The sequence below is a fragment of the Neopelma chrysocephalum genome, unplaced genomic scaffold (assembly GCF_003984885.1).
Source record: "Neopelma chrysocephalum unplaced genomic scaffold, ASM398488v2 Primary Assembly neopelma1_84, whole genome shotgun sequence".
Classification (NCBI taxonomy): domain Eukaryota; kingdom Metazoa; phylum Chordata; class Aves; order Passeriformes; family Pipridae; genus Neopelma; species Neopelma chrysocephalum.
Genome location: NW_020897746.1, coordinates 8,452,672 through 8,471,635, shown reverse-complemented (window position 1 = coordinate 8,471,635; position 18,964 = coordinate 8,452,672). Strand labels below are relative to the sequence as shown.

The window sequence follows — 18,964 nt, the reverse complement described above, 5'->3', positions numbered from 1 at the left end:
GGTTAAACTAGAGCTTGGATAGTCCTCAGGTCCAGAGCTGGGCTTAATTGTAGGTAGCAATTTTACATCATTTCAAGGTGAACAAAAAGGTTGAAGTACATAAACCTGCATTTTCTGGAACACAGAACTCTGCAATGTGCCATTTTGTAATCTGTGCATTGTGTTTTATTTTGCAGATTCTATGGAAAACAGGCATTCTGTAAGTATATGTTTTATGCAATTAAATGTGCTGACATTGGATTGAGATTATTGTGTATCTAGTGAGACGGTGTTCAAGTGTTGCTGTGGTTTCATTGTTTATTTGTTGTCCAGGACCTTTACAGGACAGCTAAGGGGCAATCCCTTTGTGTATATTCTTACTTAATTAGCCTTTCAGCCCCACATTTATAGAATGATCAGCTCTAAAATCTCTGGGAGGGACTGGTGTTTGGTGGTGCTGGTGCAGGAGGGAGATGGCAAATAAAGATCTCCCAGGAATTGGTGTTGAACACCTGCACAGCTCTGGATATGTGCCACAGATATTCTGCTGGCAGGATGGCACAAGGTTGGCATGACTGCTGCTCTATTCAGGTTCCTGATGAACCTGAGGCACTCAAGATTTGCATATGAAAACCTGCTGAACTGGTTAATGTGACACTGGGGACAGAGCTGATGGGGACAGAGGGAGGTCTTTCCTAAGGTGTGAGGAGTCAAACTAAGGAGGAATCACCCCAACCTGCAGAAGTCACTTCTATTCACTATTTATGACTGTTTCCTCCTGGATGTGTTTCCATCCACTGGTACAGCAGGTGGGATGACTCCAAGGGCTGCTGCTAAACTGAGGCTGTGTAAGAAATTTTAAAGACAAACAGTTTTTTATTGCAGAGTACATTGCTGGGTCACGGCTGGGTCAGTTGTGCTGCTCTAACCAAGAACTGAGAATAGTACCATCCATATATGGACCATCTCAGCTAAAAAGCATTGGAGTTTTGTGAAGGCTCTGTAGGTGGTGAAAAGCTTCATAGTGCTAAGGACCCAGTGAAAAAATATGCATTTTCTTTAAAAATCCAAGAATTGTCTTGAATGAGCTGTTACTCTGCTCTCAAGAGATCCCAGAGGCAGGGAACTTACATTTCAGGAGTACTTTTATGAATGTTAGAGAAGCTCTCCAATCCAACCTCAGACTATGCAGAACAGGGGGATTTTTTCTACATCCACTTTGTGACTTTGGAACTTGTAGTTCAAAAGAAAAAAGGAGAGACCCATAAATAAGTCACAATAGCACAGCCTACGTCAGCTTATGGCATCCCTGTGAGTTTTGAAAGGCTCCATCAGCACTCCCATCCCACGGGACACACAAGCAGCCCATTGTATTATTTACAGACACTGGCAGTGCACTGAAGGTCACAGATTGCCTTACAATAAACAGACTCATATTAAAACAGGCCAGGAGGGTTTATAGTATCATTGTCTTTTTTAGTTTAAAGGTTTGTTTTTATTCTTTGCTCTCGATTTTCTAAAAATACGTTGAGCTGAACCCTCCTCTGGGTTGTACCAGGAATTCCTTGCAGAAGAAAGTTTGTCCCTGTCCAACACAAAGTAAAAAATGGTCAAGAGAATCTGTGACAGACATCAGTGTAAGCTCAGGGAGGAGGTTTTGTCTTCTTTTTTCCACAGCCTACCTAATTTATAATGGACATGGGATAAAAGATAGAAGTTTTATGAAGTTTTTTTTTTGTTCTCTTTTCCTGTGGTCGAAAGTGAGTAAAATCTCTCTCCGTGGAACTATAATGGAAAAGTCAGTGAAAAGGCACTGGCTACCCTGTAAATAACTTTCATAATTAATTGGGCTATTAAAGCTTGCTAAACCAGACAATCTATGAGGTAATGGTAGATTCAAGGAAGAAGTGTCAGCTGAGGGCAGTGTTTTCTTTGTGTTTCTTTTATTACTCTCCTGTTAACAGTAGAAAAGTAATAAAACTATTTCGTGAAACTAATCCCATTTTCAGAAACGCCCCAAAGAAAAGTCAGTTTTTTAGCACTTCACATCTTACTTGAGGTTTCCTGGAAATAGCTTTACTCAGTTCACATCTGAGACATTGTCCCCTCCTTTGCCATACTGTTCATGTGCTAACATAGTAGCTATTCCTTTTTTTAACATGTATTAGTGCTTTAAAGTACACAGCAGAAAACCAGAGCCCTGTTCTATTCACAGTATAGCCTGTGGCAAAAAGCGGCACCATGTTGGATGGAGAGATGAATTTTGTTATAGATTTTCCATCCCCTCTATCTGCCTCTCAACACTTTTCAGGCAGCACAGAAGAGGCAGGGAACTACTAATGTGCTTTGGATCATTATTTTCTTGCAGCTGCTTTTTTTCTGTAGCTCATTTTCACACAGTGCTTGACTGTGATGTCTCTCGGAGGTTTGGTCCAAATGAGGGGTTGTTGATCCTACTCATGAAAAGGAAAATGCTTCTTATAAAGTGATCAAGTGGCTTAAACTTCCTCCCCAGCTGTTCTGCTTCTTGATAGTCAAATTAAGTATTTGGCTCAGAGTTGAAGTTGCTTTTAATGTGCTGCTCCCTTACTTTGTGAGTGAAAGGAGGCCTTCAGGTGGTCAGCTGGCATCTTAATCACATGGAATGCCAGATGGATTCCTTAGTATAGTGGCTTGTCAAAAAAACTTGTGGAATTTGACTCTATGTAGGATGTAATAGGTGTTCCAGCAGTGTGGGGCAAAGGACACCCCAGCAGAGAGGAGTGTTTTTCTAAGAGCTGTTTTCAGAGATGGGAGGACATGCAGCCTTTTTGTTTCAGTAATGATGGTGGAGGCTCAACATCACATCCTGATGTCCTTTTTACTCCCTGAAATCAAATAATGTGGATTCCACTGCTCAGATAAAGTCTGTTAACGCTCAGTTCTGCATTGCTCTTCCAGAAGTCACGGGCAAAACACTCTTCTCTGTGGAGTAGGAAAATGTAACAAATCATTTTAATGATTGCCAGCCCTGCTTCTGTGCATTTGCCCCTACATAGTTTCTGCCAGAATAAATATAATCCAGCAGGGAAATCTAGGAAGTTTGCTTCATCTTCACTGAGAGACAATCACAAAATTGAGCTCAGGCCTTTAGTAAACACTGTGTACTGACAGTAAGTGTTATGTTAGGCATTCAAAGTGTTTGTGTTATGTCAAGAAAGGTTCTAGAAAAGCAACCAGTTTAAGTTTGAATTACTTGAATTGTGCAAAGGCCCAGCTGCAGTACAAGTTGTGACTGACTTGCAATCCAGAGTAATCTTGAACCTGAATGTCTGGGACTTTTAGGTAATTTAGAAAGGAACCTAAAGTTTTATGTTGGGGGTTGCTTCCCTCCATCTCCTCTGTTTCAGAAATTTGTATCTTAAATGCCATCCATAGGAAGTATTTGCAAAAGAAATGAATTACTTAGAGAGGAACTGGGAGGAGGTTTCCTTCCTGAAATCAGAGCTGGCAATCTTTCTAAGTTATTTAATGGTCCCAGTTTCTGAAAACATATTGAAGGAAATATCTTGACAATGAGATAGCCACTTCGCCAAATCCTAATTGGTATTGTGTCAAATTTACCTCAGCAGAACGTTCTGACTTCATACCTCCTCCTCTCCTGCTCTCTCTTAGCTGTGTGTGTGTGTGTGTTTGTGTGATTCTGTCCTGGGGGTGCAGGAGGACTGGCAGCCTCGGCCAGGACATCGTGTACTTTTAGCTGCCTGTTTGCTCAGCCTCGGCGTGTGCCCTCTGAGACAGAAACCTGTACAATTTACATTCATTTGGTGCAATTTCTAGGTGTTATTCAGCTACTTTCTCATCTTGCTTGAGTGATCCCAAAAGTATTTTCCCAGTGGTAAAGGAATTCACGTTTCCAGCACAACACAGCCAGTTCTGAAGGAGGAGCTGGCATGTGTTTAACTGTGCACAGTGACATGGCACAGCAGTTTCAGACAGGAAAGGAAGATGAAGGATGTGTCCATTTAGAATTGGGGGGGGGGAGATTTCAGGCAGTCAGGATATGAAAAACAAGGTGATCCTCTGAAATAAACATTGAATTATAAACCAGGAATTCCTGCCTCTGACTCATGGGGCAAATCCTTTGGGGGTAAGTCCACAAAAGGAATGAGGCGCCTCGGTGCTGACAGACTAAACTATTAGGTTAGAGGCCACCATGTACTCTTAGAAATTTCTTGGAGGAAGACTTGCTTTGGCAACCAATGTCAGGAAAGACTTGACAGTTGTGAATCCCCTGTGGACAGAATTATTTCTGTCATATATTGTGAAAACAATGAAGTTTGGGATCTCTCTCTGCCCATCCCCATTGGCTGGACTGCTCCATCTGTGTGCTGCCTGTTGTGGTTCCCAGTGCCAGGTTTCTGTCCCTGCTGTGTGCTGGAGATAACCTCTTCCCAGCAGCCAGGCTCTTGGAGGAACATGGTGTCCCAAAGCTGAACACTGCGTTGCTCCCTGGGAGACACCAGCCTTAGGAAAAGGTTTTCCTTCTCATGAGACTGAAGCTGAGGATCTGTTTGTGGCAGCTGAACATCTCCTAGTAAATATGGGATCTGACTTCCAGATGTCTTGAGTGCCAGCAAGTCCCTTAAAAATCCAGCTTTTAAAAGTAAATACCCGCTTGCAGATGTTGGTGATTAACAGCATTGCAGTCTAGCCTGTAATTGTTGACCTAAATCTCCCACTGTCTTATTCCTTTTATATCTGATGAAGATAATACTAATATCTCCCTAGGGAACTGTGAGTATCTATTAGCTCATTGTGCAGCACTCTAAGGAATATGTTATGGGACAGGAGGGCAGAGGCACATTTATACTCACATCTTGCTTTTTTATGTTATGGGACAGGAGGGCAGAGGCACATTTATACTCACACCTTGTTTTTTTCTTTTTTTGCTCTTGTTGCCAACAGAGAATATCAGGGCATCCTGATGCTACTTAGAACAGTCATCTCAAAGATCAGCTGGGAGAAGAAAACAAGCCAAGATGGAAGATGTTGCAAATGTTTCAAAGGCTCTGCACCAGTTATTTATGAGTTTGCCAGACTCTTCTTTTCAAAGTTTATTTCCTTAGAGGGAACAATAGAGATGTTCCTAAAGCATTTAATGGAAAAAATTGTGAATAAAAATTCTCATAGGAAAGTGGCTCTAGAAACCACTGACCCAGGTTCTCATTTTTATTTTCTCCTGCTAATGCAATTTTGCCTTTTTTTTTTGCCTCCAATTTGTCATTCTCTGAGGAAACAAAAGGGGAAGTTACAGCTGAGGAAGCACATTTCTACAGTGCAGTGACTACTGGGATGCCAGTAGGACGTAGAAATATCTAAGCTTGCTTTGAACTCACTACCTTGGTTATCAGTGACACTTCTGTGGCAGAGCAGAGCTCAGCACAGCTTGGCCAGCCATGGATGTACTTTCTGATCCTGCAGCTTGTGCTGAACTCCCTGTGCTGCAGCAGCTGGACTGCTACCAGGCTTGGAGCCAGCTCACTTATAGCCCTGGGGATGCTTCACTGCAGGGAGGGCCTGACAGAAGAGAGAGCTCTGGGTGCTCGAGAAACTTGAATAACTGTTGAGAGATTCAGACTTTACCAGGTGCTTCTATCAGGAGGGGCACAAATAGTCTTTATTCTTTGCTAAACTGCTTTACCCCTTTAAAAGGTCTGGTGCTTGTTGGTTAGTTTGGTGTGATGGTTCTTCAAGAAATGATTGTCCATCACAGTTGTTTTGGATGATTCTGTGATAGGTCTTCAGGGAGTGGATATATGCACTCAGGTCAGTGAGTTTATACCTGAAAATCCTGTTATGTATAATCCTTATTCCTTTGATTTTAGGAGCGATCTGAAGTCATACTTGTGCCCAGTTTGTCCAGTATGGAACTCCATACCTAACCTTTTTCCATATAGCGTGATAAACCACTAACATGGATCCAGTCTGGACCTGGATCTAATCTCTGCAGCCTATGTTTATCTCAGCTGCACTAGTTTAAAAAAAGAACACAAAACAAACCAGAAAAAATGCTGTCCCCAGCCCCATAACCAGCTGGCCTTTGGCACTGCAATTGCTCTCTTTTTCTTACTGCAGATTAAATTACTACAAGATCTGGGCCACAGGTAAGAAGGTTCTCATTTTAATTAGAAAATAGTGAAAGAGAGGCCATGGATTGTGTATACATATATAGTTACTGCTTTAAGCATTGCATCAAGGGTGCAAAACAACCACAAAACACAAAAGGGTTTTATATCCTCATTCCAAGTGTTTAAATTTTCAAGCTCCAGTTACTGGCTAATATCTCTAATTTATTGTTCCCTGTGCAAATGTTGTTTGTATCACAAGCCTGTCACAACTGACTGACTTCACAGCTCTTTCTGTTGACAAATGTTCCTTCAGCATCCCACGAGTGTCCATGCAAATGCCTTAGTATAAGGAATGTGAAAAGGTATTTTAATAAAGAAAACTCTGAATTGAACCTTGCACTGGATCTTGCACATTCATGTTAGTGACCACTTGCAGAGGAATGCCTGTGAGGTTTTTTATTAGTGATGAGCCACACAGATCCATCGTAGGGATTTGCATATGGAATTGTCATCTCTGCACCAAGTGATTCCAGGCACTCAGAACTGGAGTTCAGCAGCAGGTAAATACACTAAATTGTTTTAAGAATTGAGTGTGGGAGTTCACATAAGTATTTTACTAACTTACAAATGTAAAAGCTCCTCCACAAACCCTTCCCAGCCCCTGGCACAGCTCGGGAATGCTCTGGTTTCTGGGAAGTTTCAGAATGTCACCTGGGCATGATGGAGCTGCAGTGGGACAATTCATTGCTCGCTTTCAGCTTGTCTCTTGTCTGGAATAGTCCTAAATTGTTTTAGATTTAGTCTAATACAAGTTGTTTGCCCTACTGAAACATATGTGAACTATCAATTTCTCAGAGTGCTGTGTGCTGCTTTGAGCCCTTCTGTTTTGTCTTGCAGATAACAAAAGTAATTCAAAATGTGGGACATTAGATCAGCAGATGTCTCCAGTGAAGACAAGGTAAATGGGCCCATGAAGAAAAGAGCTACGCAAGGAAACCCGAAGTCCTGATATGAGCATGTGCCAAAAAAGCCTTATTATCCCATGGGAAACATTTGGGAAGTAAGTCTTGAATCTGCTACTGAAACAGACTGAAGCTCAGATTAGAGCTGAAACTGTACGTGATTGAAAACAACCTAACGAAATTCAGATTTCTATGTTGTCACTGAGTTGAGCTCGGCAAATATAAAAGGTGTGTTGGTAAATATTTACTTTCTGAGCAGGGCAAAGGGATGGCACATGCCCAGGACCTTTGTGCTGTGTCTTTTCCTTTGGGATGGACATCCCCAGGACCTTTGTTCCATGCCTTGTCCACTGGGATGGACATCTCCAGGAGCTTTGTGCCGTGCCTTGTCTGAGCAATTCCACCAACAGCACCACATCCTGCTTCCACCCAGCATATTCAGGGAAAGCCTTACCCACCCCACGGCCTCACTTGGGTAACTTTGGAATATTTCCACTATGACAGAGCTGAGGCTTTAGCGGTGAGACACAGAAATGCTTCAAACAGACTCTTCCTCCTTGTCGCTGTTTGTTTGGGTTTTTTTTTTTCATTTTTTCATTTCCAGCCGCGTATTTTCTCGTGCAGAGTGTGTCTCTGCGCTCCTTGGGGGGATGTTTGTGCCGGTCCCTCCCGGGATGTGCCGGGCCCGGGGCAGCGCCCTCAGCGCCGCCGCTCCCGCGCTGACCTCTGGTGGCCGCCGGGGGAACGCCGGGTCCCCGGGCCCGGGTGGTGTGTGAGGGGAAGGCCTCGATGCTGGGACGGCTTCCCTCGCTTTTAATTAATAAATAGACTGAGCTACTCTTAAAGAAGGTATTAAGCCATTAGAGAGCGTCCAAGGGAGAGCAGCGAGGATGATGGAGGGCCTCGAGGGGCAGCTGAGGGCACTTGGTGTGTTCAGCCTGGAGAAGAGGAGACTGAGGGGAGACCTCGTTGCAGTTACAGCTTCCTCGTGAGGGAAGAGGAGGGGCAGGCCCTGAGCTCTGCTCTGTGGGGACAGGGACAGGATCCCAGGGAATGGCCTGGAGCTGTGTCAGGGGCAGGTTTAGGTTGGATATTAGAAAAAGGTTCTTCCCCCAGAGGGTGGTTGGGCACTGACCAGGCTCCCCAGGGCAATGGGCACAGCCCCAAGGCTGCCAGAGCTCCAGGAGGGTTTGGCTGATCCTCTGGGGCACAGGGTGTGACTCTTGGGGATGGTCCTGTGCAGGGTTAAGAGTTAGACTCGATGATCCTCGTGGGTCCCTTCCAGCTCAGCACATTCTGTGATTCTGTGAACAGTTTCCTAATTGCACTGTAAACCTCCCAGCCATGGCTCCTTCCCCTCTTCAGTAGGTTAGTGAATTGTTTGTAAATGCTGGGGCACTACTTAGAGCAGAGTAAATATCCTGTTCGTCGGTGGGTGATAAACCTCATGGTTTATTTACTTTTCTGGGGTGTTATGTGCTTGTTCCACCTGCTGCTTTATGAGATTGGTTCCGTTCAGGTTCTTTATGCTGCAATTCATCCCTAGGCTTGTCTTGCATCATGAGCCCACAGCTTCTGGGGGCAGGGAAGAGAAGAGGACAAGGAACAAGGAAAGGAGAGGACAGGAACAGGGAAAAGAAACAAAGTTTGAGAAAAACAAAGCTATCACATGTAAAACAACACCCCCCCCAGTTAAATTAGAAATCAAACTAAAAGTAATAAAGTATCAGTACAGATTTAAAATGCTAGCACATTTTGTTATTTAGAATGTCAAGGCCTTTCTAAGTAGGCTGGTGAAAGCAAAATAAGCATCACTTTTGCTGTTATTTGGGAGGTAATAAGCAAGTTGTCACGGCTAAAGAATCACAAAGAACGGGGCTTTATTGCCTTCATGCTTTGAAATGCTCCACTCTAAATCACAAGTGCTCCCATTAGAGAGACAAATGTAGCTTGCATGGGAAGCTTCAGCTAAATGTGAGCGTTTGTATTTATACAGGTAATTTATTTTCTCACCAGCCACAGACATGCTGAGTGGGAAGGCTGAAAAAATTCTCACCATTACAGGCAATAATCACTGTAGTTAAATTTTAAATTTAATAGCAAACGAAATCACAGTTTCCTCGGGGAGGGAGTCACCTGCAAAGTCTGATGGCAGAGAAACAGAATAACAGCATGAAGCTGAAATGAAAGATTTAGCACAAAGCAGCAGAAGCCAAGGCAGCCACTGCAAAGGCACTCGGGCTCTGCCCCATCAATCTGGATCTGCAGGAGCACTGGACTGTGTGTGGACTTCTAACGGCGTGTTAGAAATGGACCTCACACAGTTCTGACCGCACTCCCAAGGCCAAGAGGAATTCAAACCCAACAGGTATTGTTTGAGGAGAAATCCCACAACTAAACTGTTGCTTACAGTAAAGATGGAATCTGCCTCTGAAATGAATAGAGTAGTAATATATTTCTGTGTAATTCTGAAAGCAGAATTATGTGTAATTCTGAAATCAGGGTCTCCTTTTGAGCAATGAAAATATGACAATTTTTTCACTGAACGAAAACCAGAAGTGACCAGTGTGACAGTTCATCTTCCTCTGGTTACTGCCCTGATTTTTCTGTAGTTGTCTTTTTGTTTTAATGTTTTACTCAGGAGATAAATGGAGATCCTAAAATGAAGGCTTATTACAGTGAAGGAAAAAAATTAAAATAAGATGAAAGGAAAGACAGAGCGGAGTGAGCAGAGCTGGGGGTGAGAAATCCTCCAGACTGTGGAAGGTTTGGGTAGAAACAACCCATCAGTCCAGTCACCTTAACAGCTCCACACTTCACGGTGTTGGTGATGCTCTGGGGAATGTGCTGGGACAAAATCAGTGCTGTGGGGGTGGTATGTCACAAACATTCCTGTGTTTATAGTAGCCCTGTGACCACTAGGAGAAGCAGAAAATACACCTGTTAACAAAAAGCCCCGTTGCAGGTAAGGGCACCATCGATCCAAGAAGACAAAGGGTTCATTTTTGGTGCTGTTGGTGTGTCAGTCCTGTGTGGAGACATGGAGTCAGGAGGCACTGAGGGGCCTGTGATACACAGACTGAGACAGTGGCACTGGGAATGTGTGCTTCAAAAGGAAACATCCCATTACACTGGTATTTAGCTGGCAGAACCCAAGCCCCGTTCAGTGCTTGCAGAGGAGCTGTGACTGCTGAAATCACCTGTTTCCACAAAGCACTGTCAACACTGCACAGGGAGAGCTTGGCTTTAAATCCTCTGCACTGGCTTCTTGTTTATCCACTTTTTAACTCCAGGCAGAGCCAAGTCTCCACTGTGACTGGCACAGTTTCACTTTGCAAATCAATGAGACAGTGCTACAAGGGCAGAAGAGTCTCGTGGACGTCGCGTCGTGTTGCTCAGAGGTGCCCAGCTGACAGCCTTGGCTGGCTCTGTCCTCATGGAACTAATCTGTGCCAAACTCTGAGCTCCCCAGGGCTCCCACTGCCCTCCCAGGCTCTTTCCTAGTGGGATCTTCTGGAGTGGCTCAAGCTCCAACCAGCAGTAAACTGTGGAACTGTGTCATCTCCCATGTGCAATCACCACCTTCCAGCCCCACCTTTTCCTTAGGGAACTCTCTGCCTCATGTGGGGATAAATGCTTCCAAGGCAGTGAAAATGAGAGCTGCTGGTCTGTCCTCAGGAGCAGAGAGATAGAGAAGTTGACATCAGTGGGACAAAGATGAGGGGTTTGTCTTAAATGGGCTGAGTCCTGGTATTACTGGAAGGGGTGAACTTGGTATCTCTGCTTGATAATAGTCTGTGAGAGTGCAATGGAAGAAAAAATTGTGAAGTCTATTAAGATGTGGTCAGAGTGTAAGTCAATTAACAAAAATTGCGGCCACCCAGGTTATTAAATTAACATGAGATTGTCAATAGGAAATATAGATTGCTTTTGAATAATTTTAAAATTATTTAAAGCATGGTAATGATGAAAATCCCACCGTCTCCCATAATGCAAAGCTTAGTTTTGATTTTATTACTGTTTGAGTTGGTTTTTACATTTTTGTTTCAATTTCATGCTCATTAAAGAACAGGAGCTTTAAAGAGCAAGACTTTCATATTTAGGAATGCTGAGAGCTGCAATATCTGTTATGAAGCAGAAGCTGGAGATGAGCTGTGATTCTGCAGAGTGATCCATGGCAGAGCTGGAATCAGGTAAAGCCAAGGGTGTCTGAGTGCAGTCCTTGCTTGCAAAATGCCAGATCTCATTTTCCAGCCACTGCCTGTGCCTGTGTCACCCAGGCAGGGGATCAGGACCTGACAGCCTGGATTGCTTCAGTTGCTTTGGCCAGTGCTTCCCACAGTCAAGTGAAATCCTTCGTTGACACTCCCAGAACTCTGGTTCTGTGGCCTCCAGATAAGGATTTAGCATTTTGCGCTGCCCTGGACTCCTGGAAATGCTGGCATAGAGACAAGGAGAACAGCAGAGAACCACCTCAGTGAACCTGGCTCAGGATATTCCTCAGGGCTGGAAGAACAGCTCTGACTGTACCTACAGCACGTGTTGGCACTGTGAAAAAACTGGTTCCACCTGAGGGTGCTTAGCCTCAAACAGTCTCCAGGCAATGTGTCCACCCTGGCCGGGAGTCAGGGACCCTCAGGGAGCAGAGGGGGAAATTATGCAGCCTTCTGAAGAGACATCCACGCTCCTCCCGGGGCGCTCGGGCACTGGCTGATCTCTGCAGAGGGATGGTATGTTCAGCATGACTGAAGGTATGAGCTGGCTCAGCCCTGGGGCCTCAGAACATTGTGTACGGTGTGTGAATCCCGGTTAGTCATCGCTGGAGGGAGGCTGGGGCTGGCCTGACACACACCTGTGCTTTGTCAAATGAGAAACCCTGAGAGGGCTGTCTTTAACTGTCGTTATTTTCTTTTCCTTTCTTTTTTAAATCATATTCTTTTTCCTGAAGGTGATCTTCTCCCACTGAGTTGATTCCTCTCTGACCGTTGCAGGATGAATCACCCAGTCCTACGTGTCTATCTGTGTTCCCAGTGGGACTGTGGAAAGCAAACCTGACTAATGTCCCCTACAAGGAGACAATGATAATTGATGCTTTTTAATTACAAGTTTCCTGCATTATGCTCTAATTTTTCAGCTTATAATCATTAACAGTATAATGGAGTCTTAAGTAAATTGTTGCCTTTTCCTCTTGTGTAGCATATGTAGGTCAGATTTTCGTGTGTAACAGTTATTATCTCTGACGCATTAATGAGTGCAGTGACTGCCTGACAAAGGTCACATCTGTGTTTCCTTCGCTGCCTACAAACACAGAGAGGGCTGTGTGCTCCCACCGACTGATTGTCCTGATTGCTCTGGTTTCTGGAGCCCTTTCCACGGTGCAAAATCACTTGGTAGCTGCTTTACACCTACTTTGTACTTCTGTCAGTGAAAGCCAAGGTTGAGGGCAGAGAAGCGTCAGCAGCCCTCGTGTCCCCAGCACAGCAATCACCTTTCATGCATCCTTGGCTTTTCAAGCTCTGTGCACTTGCAGTCAAAGGGATGAAGTTGTTGCCTTTCCACGAGGAAATGAATGGAGCTTTTATTCCCCATCTTTGACCAAAGCACTTAGATGGTTTTAGGCCCAGCAGATTGTTTCCAATAGCAGAGAAAATTGATCACTTAGGTACTTTGATGCAACCCTTTCATTTACAAAGAAAGTACAAAATTCTGTTTCCTTGAACAGAGGAGGAATCAGACGATATTCTCTTTCTCTGCATGCAGTTTCAGTCCTTTCAGCCAGCACTTGTCCAGAAGCACTGCAGCAGCCTTTTTTTGCTCAAGGTCATTCTTGTAGGGTTTATATGGCTCTGCCTGGTTTTGAGGAAGGCTGATCCTGCCAGACCCTGGGACTCACCATCACTCCAAGCACTGCCCTCCTCTTGCATCTTCAAAGCCAACCTTTCTCAGCTGGCAGAAACCTTGAATGCATCAGCTTCTCCTCCAGGTTTGCCCTTCTGCCTTATTTCTCATGTGGCTGTTCCTTTCAGCTGCCTGCCTGTGTACAAGAGCTTGGTTGTTCCTTCCACAAAGGAATATCCAATGAAAGGCAACATTGAAGCTGTTGGGGTCATAAGCTTTTGCCTGAACTCTGTCTGGATGGAATTAGGGTTAGACACTCAGCATGTGGCATTGTGCTGGTGGAAAGGTAAGACCTTTGCACATTTATTGTCAGTGATAACAGGAATATGTGAAGGAATTGGGCCAAGATGAGACTCTCACTGCCCAAGTGAAGTTTTTACTCCGTGCTCCCCTTCCCACTAGAGAGAAATACCCTGCTGACCAATGAGCAGGATGCATTGCTAATACCCATTTGAGTTTCTTTGCATTCCTTGCCCTACTCATCATATTTAACCTTGGATTAATTTGTAAAGATCTACTCAGAGTTCTATTTAAGAGGGGAAGAAACAGAAAGGAAGCGTGGACATGGCGTGTTTTCTTGCAATATTGTCCTGGACAGTTTCCAATCTGTTAATGGATGCACACTGACATCTAAACAATCCCCAGGGGAGGCTCAAGATCCATCTGACTTGAGTAAGAGGTTCCTAAATAGCTGTAACAAGCCCATACTTCAAAAGAAATAAATTTTGCTATTTTTAAAATATGCAAGTCTTGGAAGGCTTTGAATATCAAGATTAATTCTCTGTCTAAATGCAGTGGAAGGCAGCACTGGCGAGTCTCCCTCAAATCTGGAAGGTTTTAATATTGCTTGGAATCTGGATTTGATGTTCTAAAAGCTTAAGACTGTGTTTAGTTTACTTTTTATTCCAGGGCAGACTATCCATGTACCTATCAGATTCCTTAGTATATCTCCCTGGATTTATGTGAAAAACATACCACATTATCTATCAGCACTTGAAATTTCAACTCAGGCATTCTGGTTTGATAGATTACTTGATTGAAAGATTTAATGGCACTGAAAAAAACCCAAGGTCTCATGGAGCCAGATGTTGTCCTGCTCAGTGTGATGTTGTTTGCAGTAGGTAGCAATAGCAGATGGCTGTGGAAGCTGGACAGGGCAACTGGTCAGGTTTGGAGACTGGATTATGCATCAGGTCACTAAAATTGCACAGGGAAGGTGAGAGGAGTATTCTCAGTGCCTCACAGTGGGCACCCACCTGGCATGTCTGAGCTGAGGCTGCTCTGCTCTCCAGTACTGCCACTGAGAGTCCTGTTTGGAACTGCCCTTTGGAGGTGCCTCTCCCTTTCCATTGCCTAAATTAGGTAGCCTCAGGTTAGGAGCATTGGCACGTAGGAGCACAGGTTCCTTATTTAGCCACCTGAATGATTAGTACAGTGAGATGTTATTTAATATGTCTCTGTGCAGAGGCTTTCCTCCCAAAGTGCTGTACAGTTAGTGTTGTTGGAGAGAAGGAGGATGTGAAGTCCAGAATGAGAATCCAGCTGTGGAAGCACTGAGAGCATTTGGCTTTGGAGGCTGGGTCCAGATCTGTTAGAGGAATGGGCCAGGACAGAGCTGCCACTGGTGTTTGGTTGTAGGGAGAGAAGGGAAGGTTGGATCTTTGGCTGTGGTGATTCTGTGTGGCTGGACAGGTACTGAAAGCTCTGCCAGAGGCAGTTCTTTAACATGGCAAAACACCAGTCCTGTGTTCGCTTTCAGAGCTGGGCTCTCGTTTGTTCTGTGGTGTGACTGCACCTTCATGTTCTCGTTGTTTAAGCCCAGTCTCCTCAGCAAAGCTCAGTTAGAAGAAGACCTTGCCCCTTTGTTCCAAAAAGCTGGACTGACTGGCACAGACAGTTGGGTCTGTTCTGTGATCTGCAGATATGGGCCACAACGATGCTGCTGCTCAGTTAAAGGTTACTAATTTTGTCACAGAGATTGCAGTTCCTCACACCTCAGTGAAGTTCATATAAATAAAGGTTCTAAGCAACATTGAGGTTTGAAATTACACTGCCTAGAACTGCATGACAACCTAAGTGATATCAGCTTTATGCTGATATAAAAACAATGCTGTTGTTTACTCCTTCAGAACATAGACCATCTATGCCAGTTCTCCATCTCATTTGGAGAAACCAAAGCCAGTGTTTTATCCCTCTTTTGTAACAAAGAATTCACTTCATGCTGCAGTTTCTGATTCCGTTTCACCAGATATACATTCAGCTCTGGGTTGGATATTAATGTTCTCAGAACAAAGACATCAGAGCAAGATGTGACTATTTTTATGATAGTGATGTTTTGAGTCAGTTTTGACCTCATGCCAACACAATCCAGGAACAATTCCCATTAAGTCTATTGATGTGAGTCTTTCCTCGAAGGGGACACTCAGGAAACCTTAGCTGAATTATATTTTAAAGTAGATTAGTTAAATTCTATTAAACCCTATGCAGATATTCATATTCAGAATTAAGTGGCATTAATCTGATTTAGTGTACTTCACTTTGAAAAGGAGGAAAGCTAAATCAAATGAAGGCCACTTTAACGCTGAGCAGCAGCACTCACGCAGGACTCCAGTGTAACTTTCAAGTCACGCATGTGATTAATTTGGATTAATTTTTCTGACTTTCCCTGTGAAGACAGAGGACAATGAAATCATCATAGATGACCTGACCATATGTTCTCCTTCTCCCCCCAAAAAATCATTACGGACCTAGCTCATGCTGTATATTGGACAGTTGGTTTGGAGTTGTGGATCTGAAGCTGCTATTCATTTCTAGTCTGTAGTCAGTGCTCTTTTTTTCCTTTACTAACCATTTAAATTAAGCCCATCAGTGTAGAACCTCAGCATCTGCCAGGTGGGAGCAGGAGGGCACTGCCGGCTCTGTTAATGCTCCTGTGGCAGACCTGTGCATGTGGAAAACTGGCAGCATGTGTGCCTGATTTAAATATGTATCTTCAGCTGTTCTGCATTGGCAGGACTAAATTTACTTGTAGATTTAAAATAGGTCAATGATTTGACACCTAAAAGGTCAGGACACCCCACTGTTCATTTTGTGCTTTGCTTTTCCTGATTAATAGAAAATGGTCTGTAGCATCTGCTGTTATTGTCAAGGCTTTGTGGTGTAAGACCTGCCCAGACAAAATGTAGTCCAGTGTCCCCCAACCTTCCCTCAGCTTTGTATTTTGTCACAGTTGCTCTTCTGAGGACTCCAGCACTCAGCCAGAATATTCTAACTCACCAAGGTCTCTGTGGAGGGAGGGGTATTGACTTCTCCACCATGTGCAGATCAAATATCAGGCTTTTAGAGTTTTGTGCATTTGCCAGGTACACTGAAATACAGATACCAGCTCTTCCAACCTTCCTGTGACTTTGGCAGCAGGCACGTGGCTGTTCTGCACAGCACAGGGACTCCCCTCTTCTCCTGTGAGGGGTGGCATCACTGCTCTAGGTGTGCACTGGCCATTCTCCCTGTCTGGATTCAGTGTTGGGGAGAGGTGTGAGAAACATCATGAATGTTTTGCAAGTCTGAGAGAGACCAGTGCAAATTCACAGCACTGAAAGTGTTTGACCCAGTACCTTCCCTGGGAAGAGCTCTGCCTCTGGGTGTCACCTTGACAGCACGTTCTACCTCTGCACACCTTGCTGGCCTTGATTCAGCCTGTTCTTTGAACCCACTTCACCTCCTGGCAGCCATGAGAGGCTGTGCTGCTGCTCCCTGTACCTCACCCCCAGCTGCAGAGAGACAGGTGGAAGTTGGAACCTCCTCTGACTCTGGAAATGTGACTTCTCTGATCTGAGGAGTTGCATAAAGCTATTTCTCCACTGATACTTGGCAATTTAGGAGCCTTTAATAATAGAGGATCTATCCTCAGCTCAGCTTTAAAAATGAAGCAGTAATAAAAAAAACACCCCCAAACCCCAGAATAATGTACTTCAGCACAGGATGCAACAAGAGCTCAAGATTTCTTCAGTTCCCAGGGGCATTTTAGAAGCAGAGTCAGAGCCAGGCTTGGGGAGTTGGCTGGGGAGGCTCCCTGAGGAGAGCATGACCAGGCTGTGCCCCTTTGTGCCAGGAACTGGGATCAGTGTGGGGAGAAGTGATGGGCTGGGGGCCAGGATGGGCAATTTGCAATGTAGAGAATTCAGGTCCAAAGACAGCACAGAAACCATTGGTGGGGGAGAATTGGGGGGGTGCTGAGGACACTGTGGTTGTGGTGTGGAAGGAGAGTGACACTCAGGAAGCTCCAACTCTCTTCCATACCCACCATCAGGGCTAGCTGAAGCTCCCTGGGAAGCCCCGGCCTTGCCAGCCCTTGTTGGGCTCTGCACACACTGAGTGGGCTGGAACCTTGTTTGTCTTTTCCATGCTGAGCCTCTTTCCATTGCATTTAATATTTTACCAGTGACAACCAAACAAACCAAGAGTAAAGCTGTTCTCACACACACACAGAGCCCTGTGTGTGCCAAGATTCCCGCACTCAGGCACAGCTGCTGCCTCATTCCCTTTAAAGCTTCTCAGGATAAAATTGCAAGGCCTGTCCTGCAGCTCCCGGGTCTTCCCTGGCATCTGACGGCAAATGAGATTTGTGAAAACCACGTGGAACCCCAAAGCTCATGTAATGTTCTTTTCTCACAAAAGTAGAAGCTTTAAACTGCCCTGAGCTGTGAAATTCTGATGGGGGCATTACAGAGAAGGGAACTGAGCCTCACAGTAGTTCTGGTGGAGAAATATTACTTATTATTTTACAGCCCGCTCAAGCACTGCTTTTAAAGATATTTAAATGTCTCCCTCACATATTCCAAAAGATTAAAGTAATTTTTTTCAAAAGCAGCTCCTGACTGTAGATACCTGTTCCTAGAGCCTGCAGGCTGCTGTTTCTCAGAATGACTGTGTATTTATACACAGGATACCGAAATATTAAAATAAATAAGCATTACTTTATTCTGTTGTCTTTTTGTAGGATGGGTAGAAGAAAATTATCCAACAAAAGGATTAATTCCTACAGCACTGAATGATTAAAAAATTCAGAGATTTTTTCTTTTCCCCCTCTTCCACATTTGAAAGAGGATTCCTAAGAGACCATGGAGTGCAGAGGCAGGTACCCTGGTCAGACACAGCTTGTGTCCAGTTCTTTCCACTGACTGGCTCCAGCCTTTGCTCAGCACACTATGGAAGAAGCCCCTGCTGAAGCACCTCATTTCAGGTGCAAAAATATTTCTCTTGAGGTCAGGCTTTTTAGGCCATATGTTGTCTAACTTGTGTGCAAAGAGAGGGCAGAAAAAGCTTCAGAAGCTCTAGTGAGTTGCTTATAGTTTAACAAGGGTAAAACTAACCCACCAGTCACAGTTTCAGCCATAGGCTCTGTTCCTTCAGGGAAAAGCTCTTGTTAAGAAAACAACCATTATCTTATCTCCAGACTTTGGAAACATTAACATCAGCACTGTATAATGATTCAAAGGTCTGCCTATATACAAGGGCAGCCATGAACAGAAACCTGTCCTAGGTGATTGAATACACTTGTACATATATTTCAAATAGAATGTTGCCTTTTTAATTAAATAAGACTAAATTAAGGTGATGCAGTGATGCTCACACAATGCAGTCTTTTGTTGGGTTCCTGCAGCTCAGGGAGCCTTCAGACTGCTGAATTTAGCGCTCAGACATTGAACAGCTTGAAGGCTCTACCATCCATTTGGTGAGCTCAGCGCATTCCTCACTGAAGCAGGTTTTGCCAGGTGCTGACCCCTCTCAGTAACTCTGGTTTTCCAGTTATCTGCAGGAATCCTGGTTTTAAAACCAGAACTCAAAGATGCCAGTGAAAATTCACTTCCACAAGCACTGGATTGTTGCTGCAATGTGAAGAGCAAAGCAGTTTGACAGCCACCTGCACCCCTTTTTGAACTAGACTGCAAACCCTATTGTGGACCATGTATATAATGCCTGATATAAAAGGACGCCAAACCTTGGCTGAACTAT

At 44.3% G+C, this 18,964-nt stretch overlaps 1 protein-coding gene across 8 annotated transcripts in view; it reads left to right on the top strand.

Moving 5' to 3' along the window:
* The window catches only part of PECAM1 (platelet and endothelial cell adhesion molecule 1), a 32,215-nt gene extending 25,734 nt beyond the window's left edge, over window positions 1–6,481 (top strand). For all 8 annotated transcript variants that reach the window (XM_027692028.1, XM_027692029.1, XM_027692030.1 and 5 more), the window contains 2 exons: window positions 177–199; window positions 4,927–6,481. Coding sequence is in view for 5 of the 8 variants with exons in the window: in XM_027692031.1 (XP_027547832.1) it covers window positions 177–199; window positions 4,927–4,956 (53 nt within the window). In the remaining 3 variants the exon portion in view is untranslated. The remainder of the gene's footprint in view (window positions 1–176; window positions 200–4,926) is intronic.
* The last annotated feature ends 12,483 nt before the right edge of the window (window positions 6,482–18,964 follow it).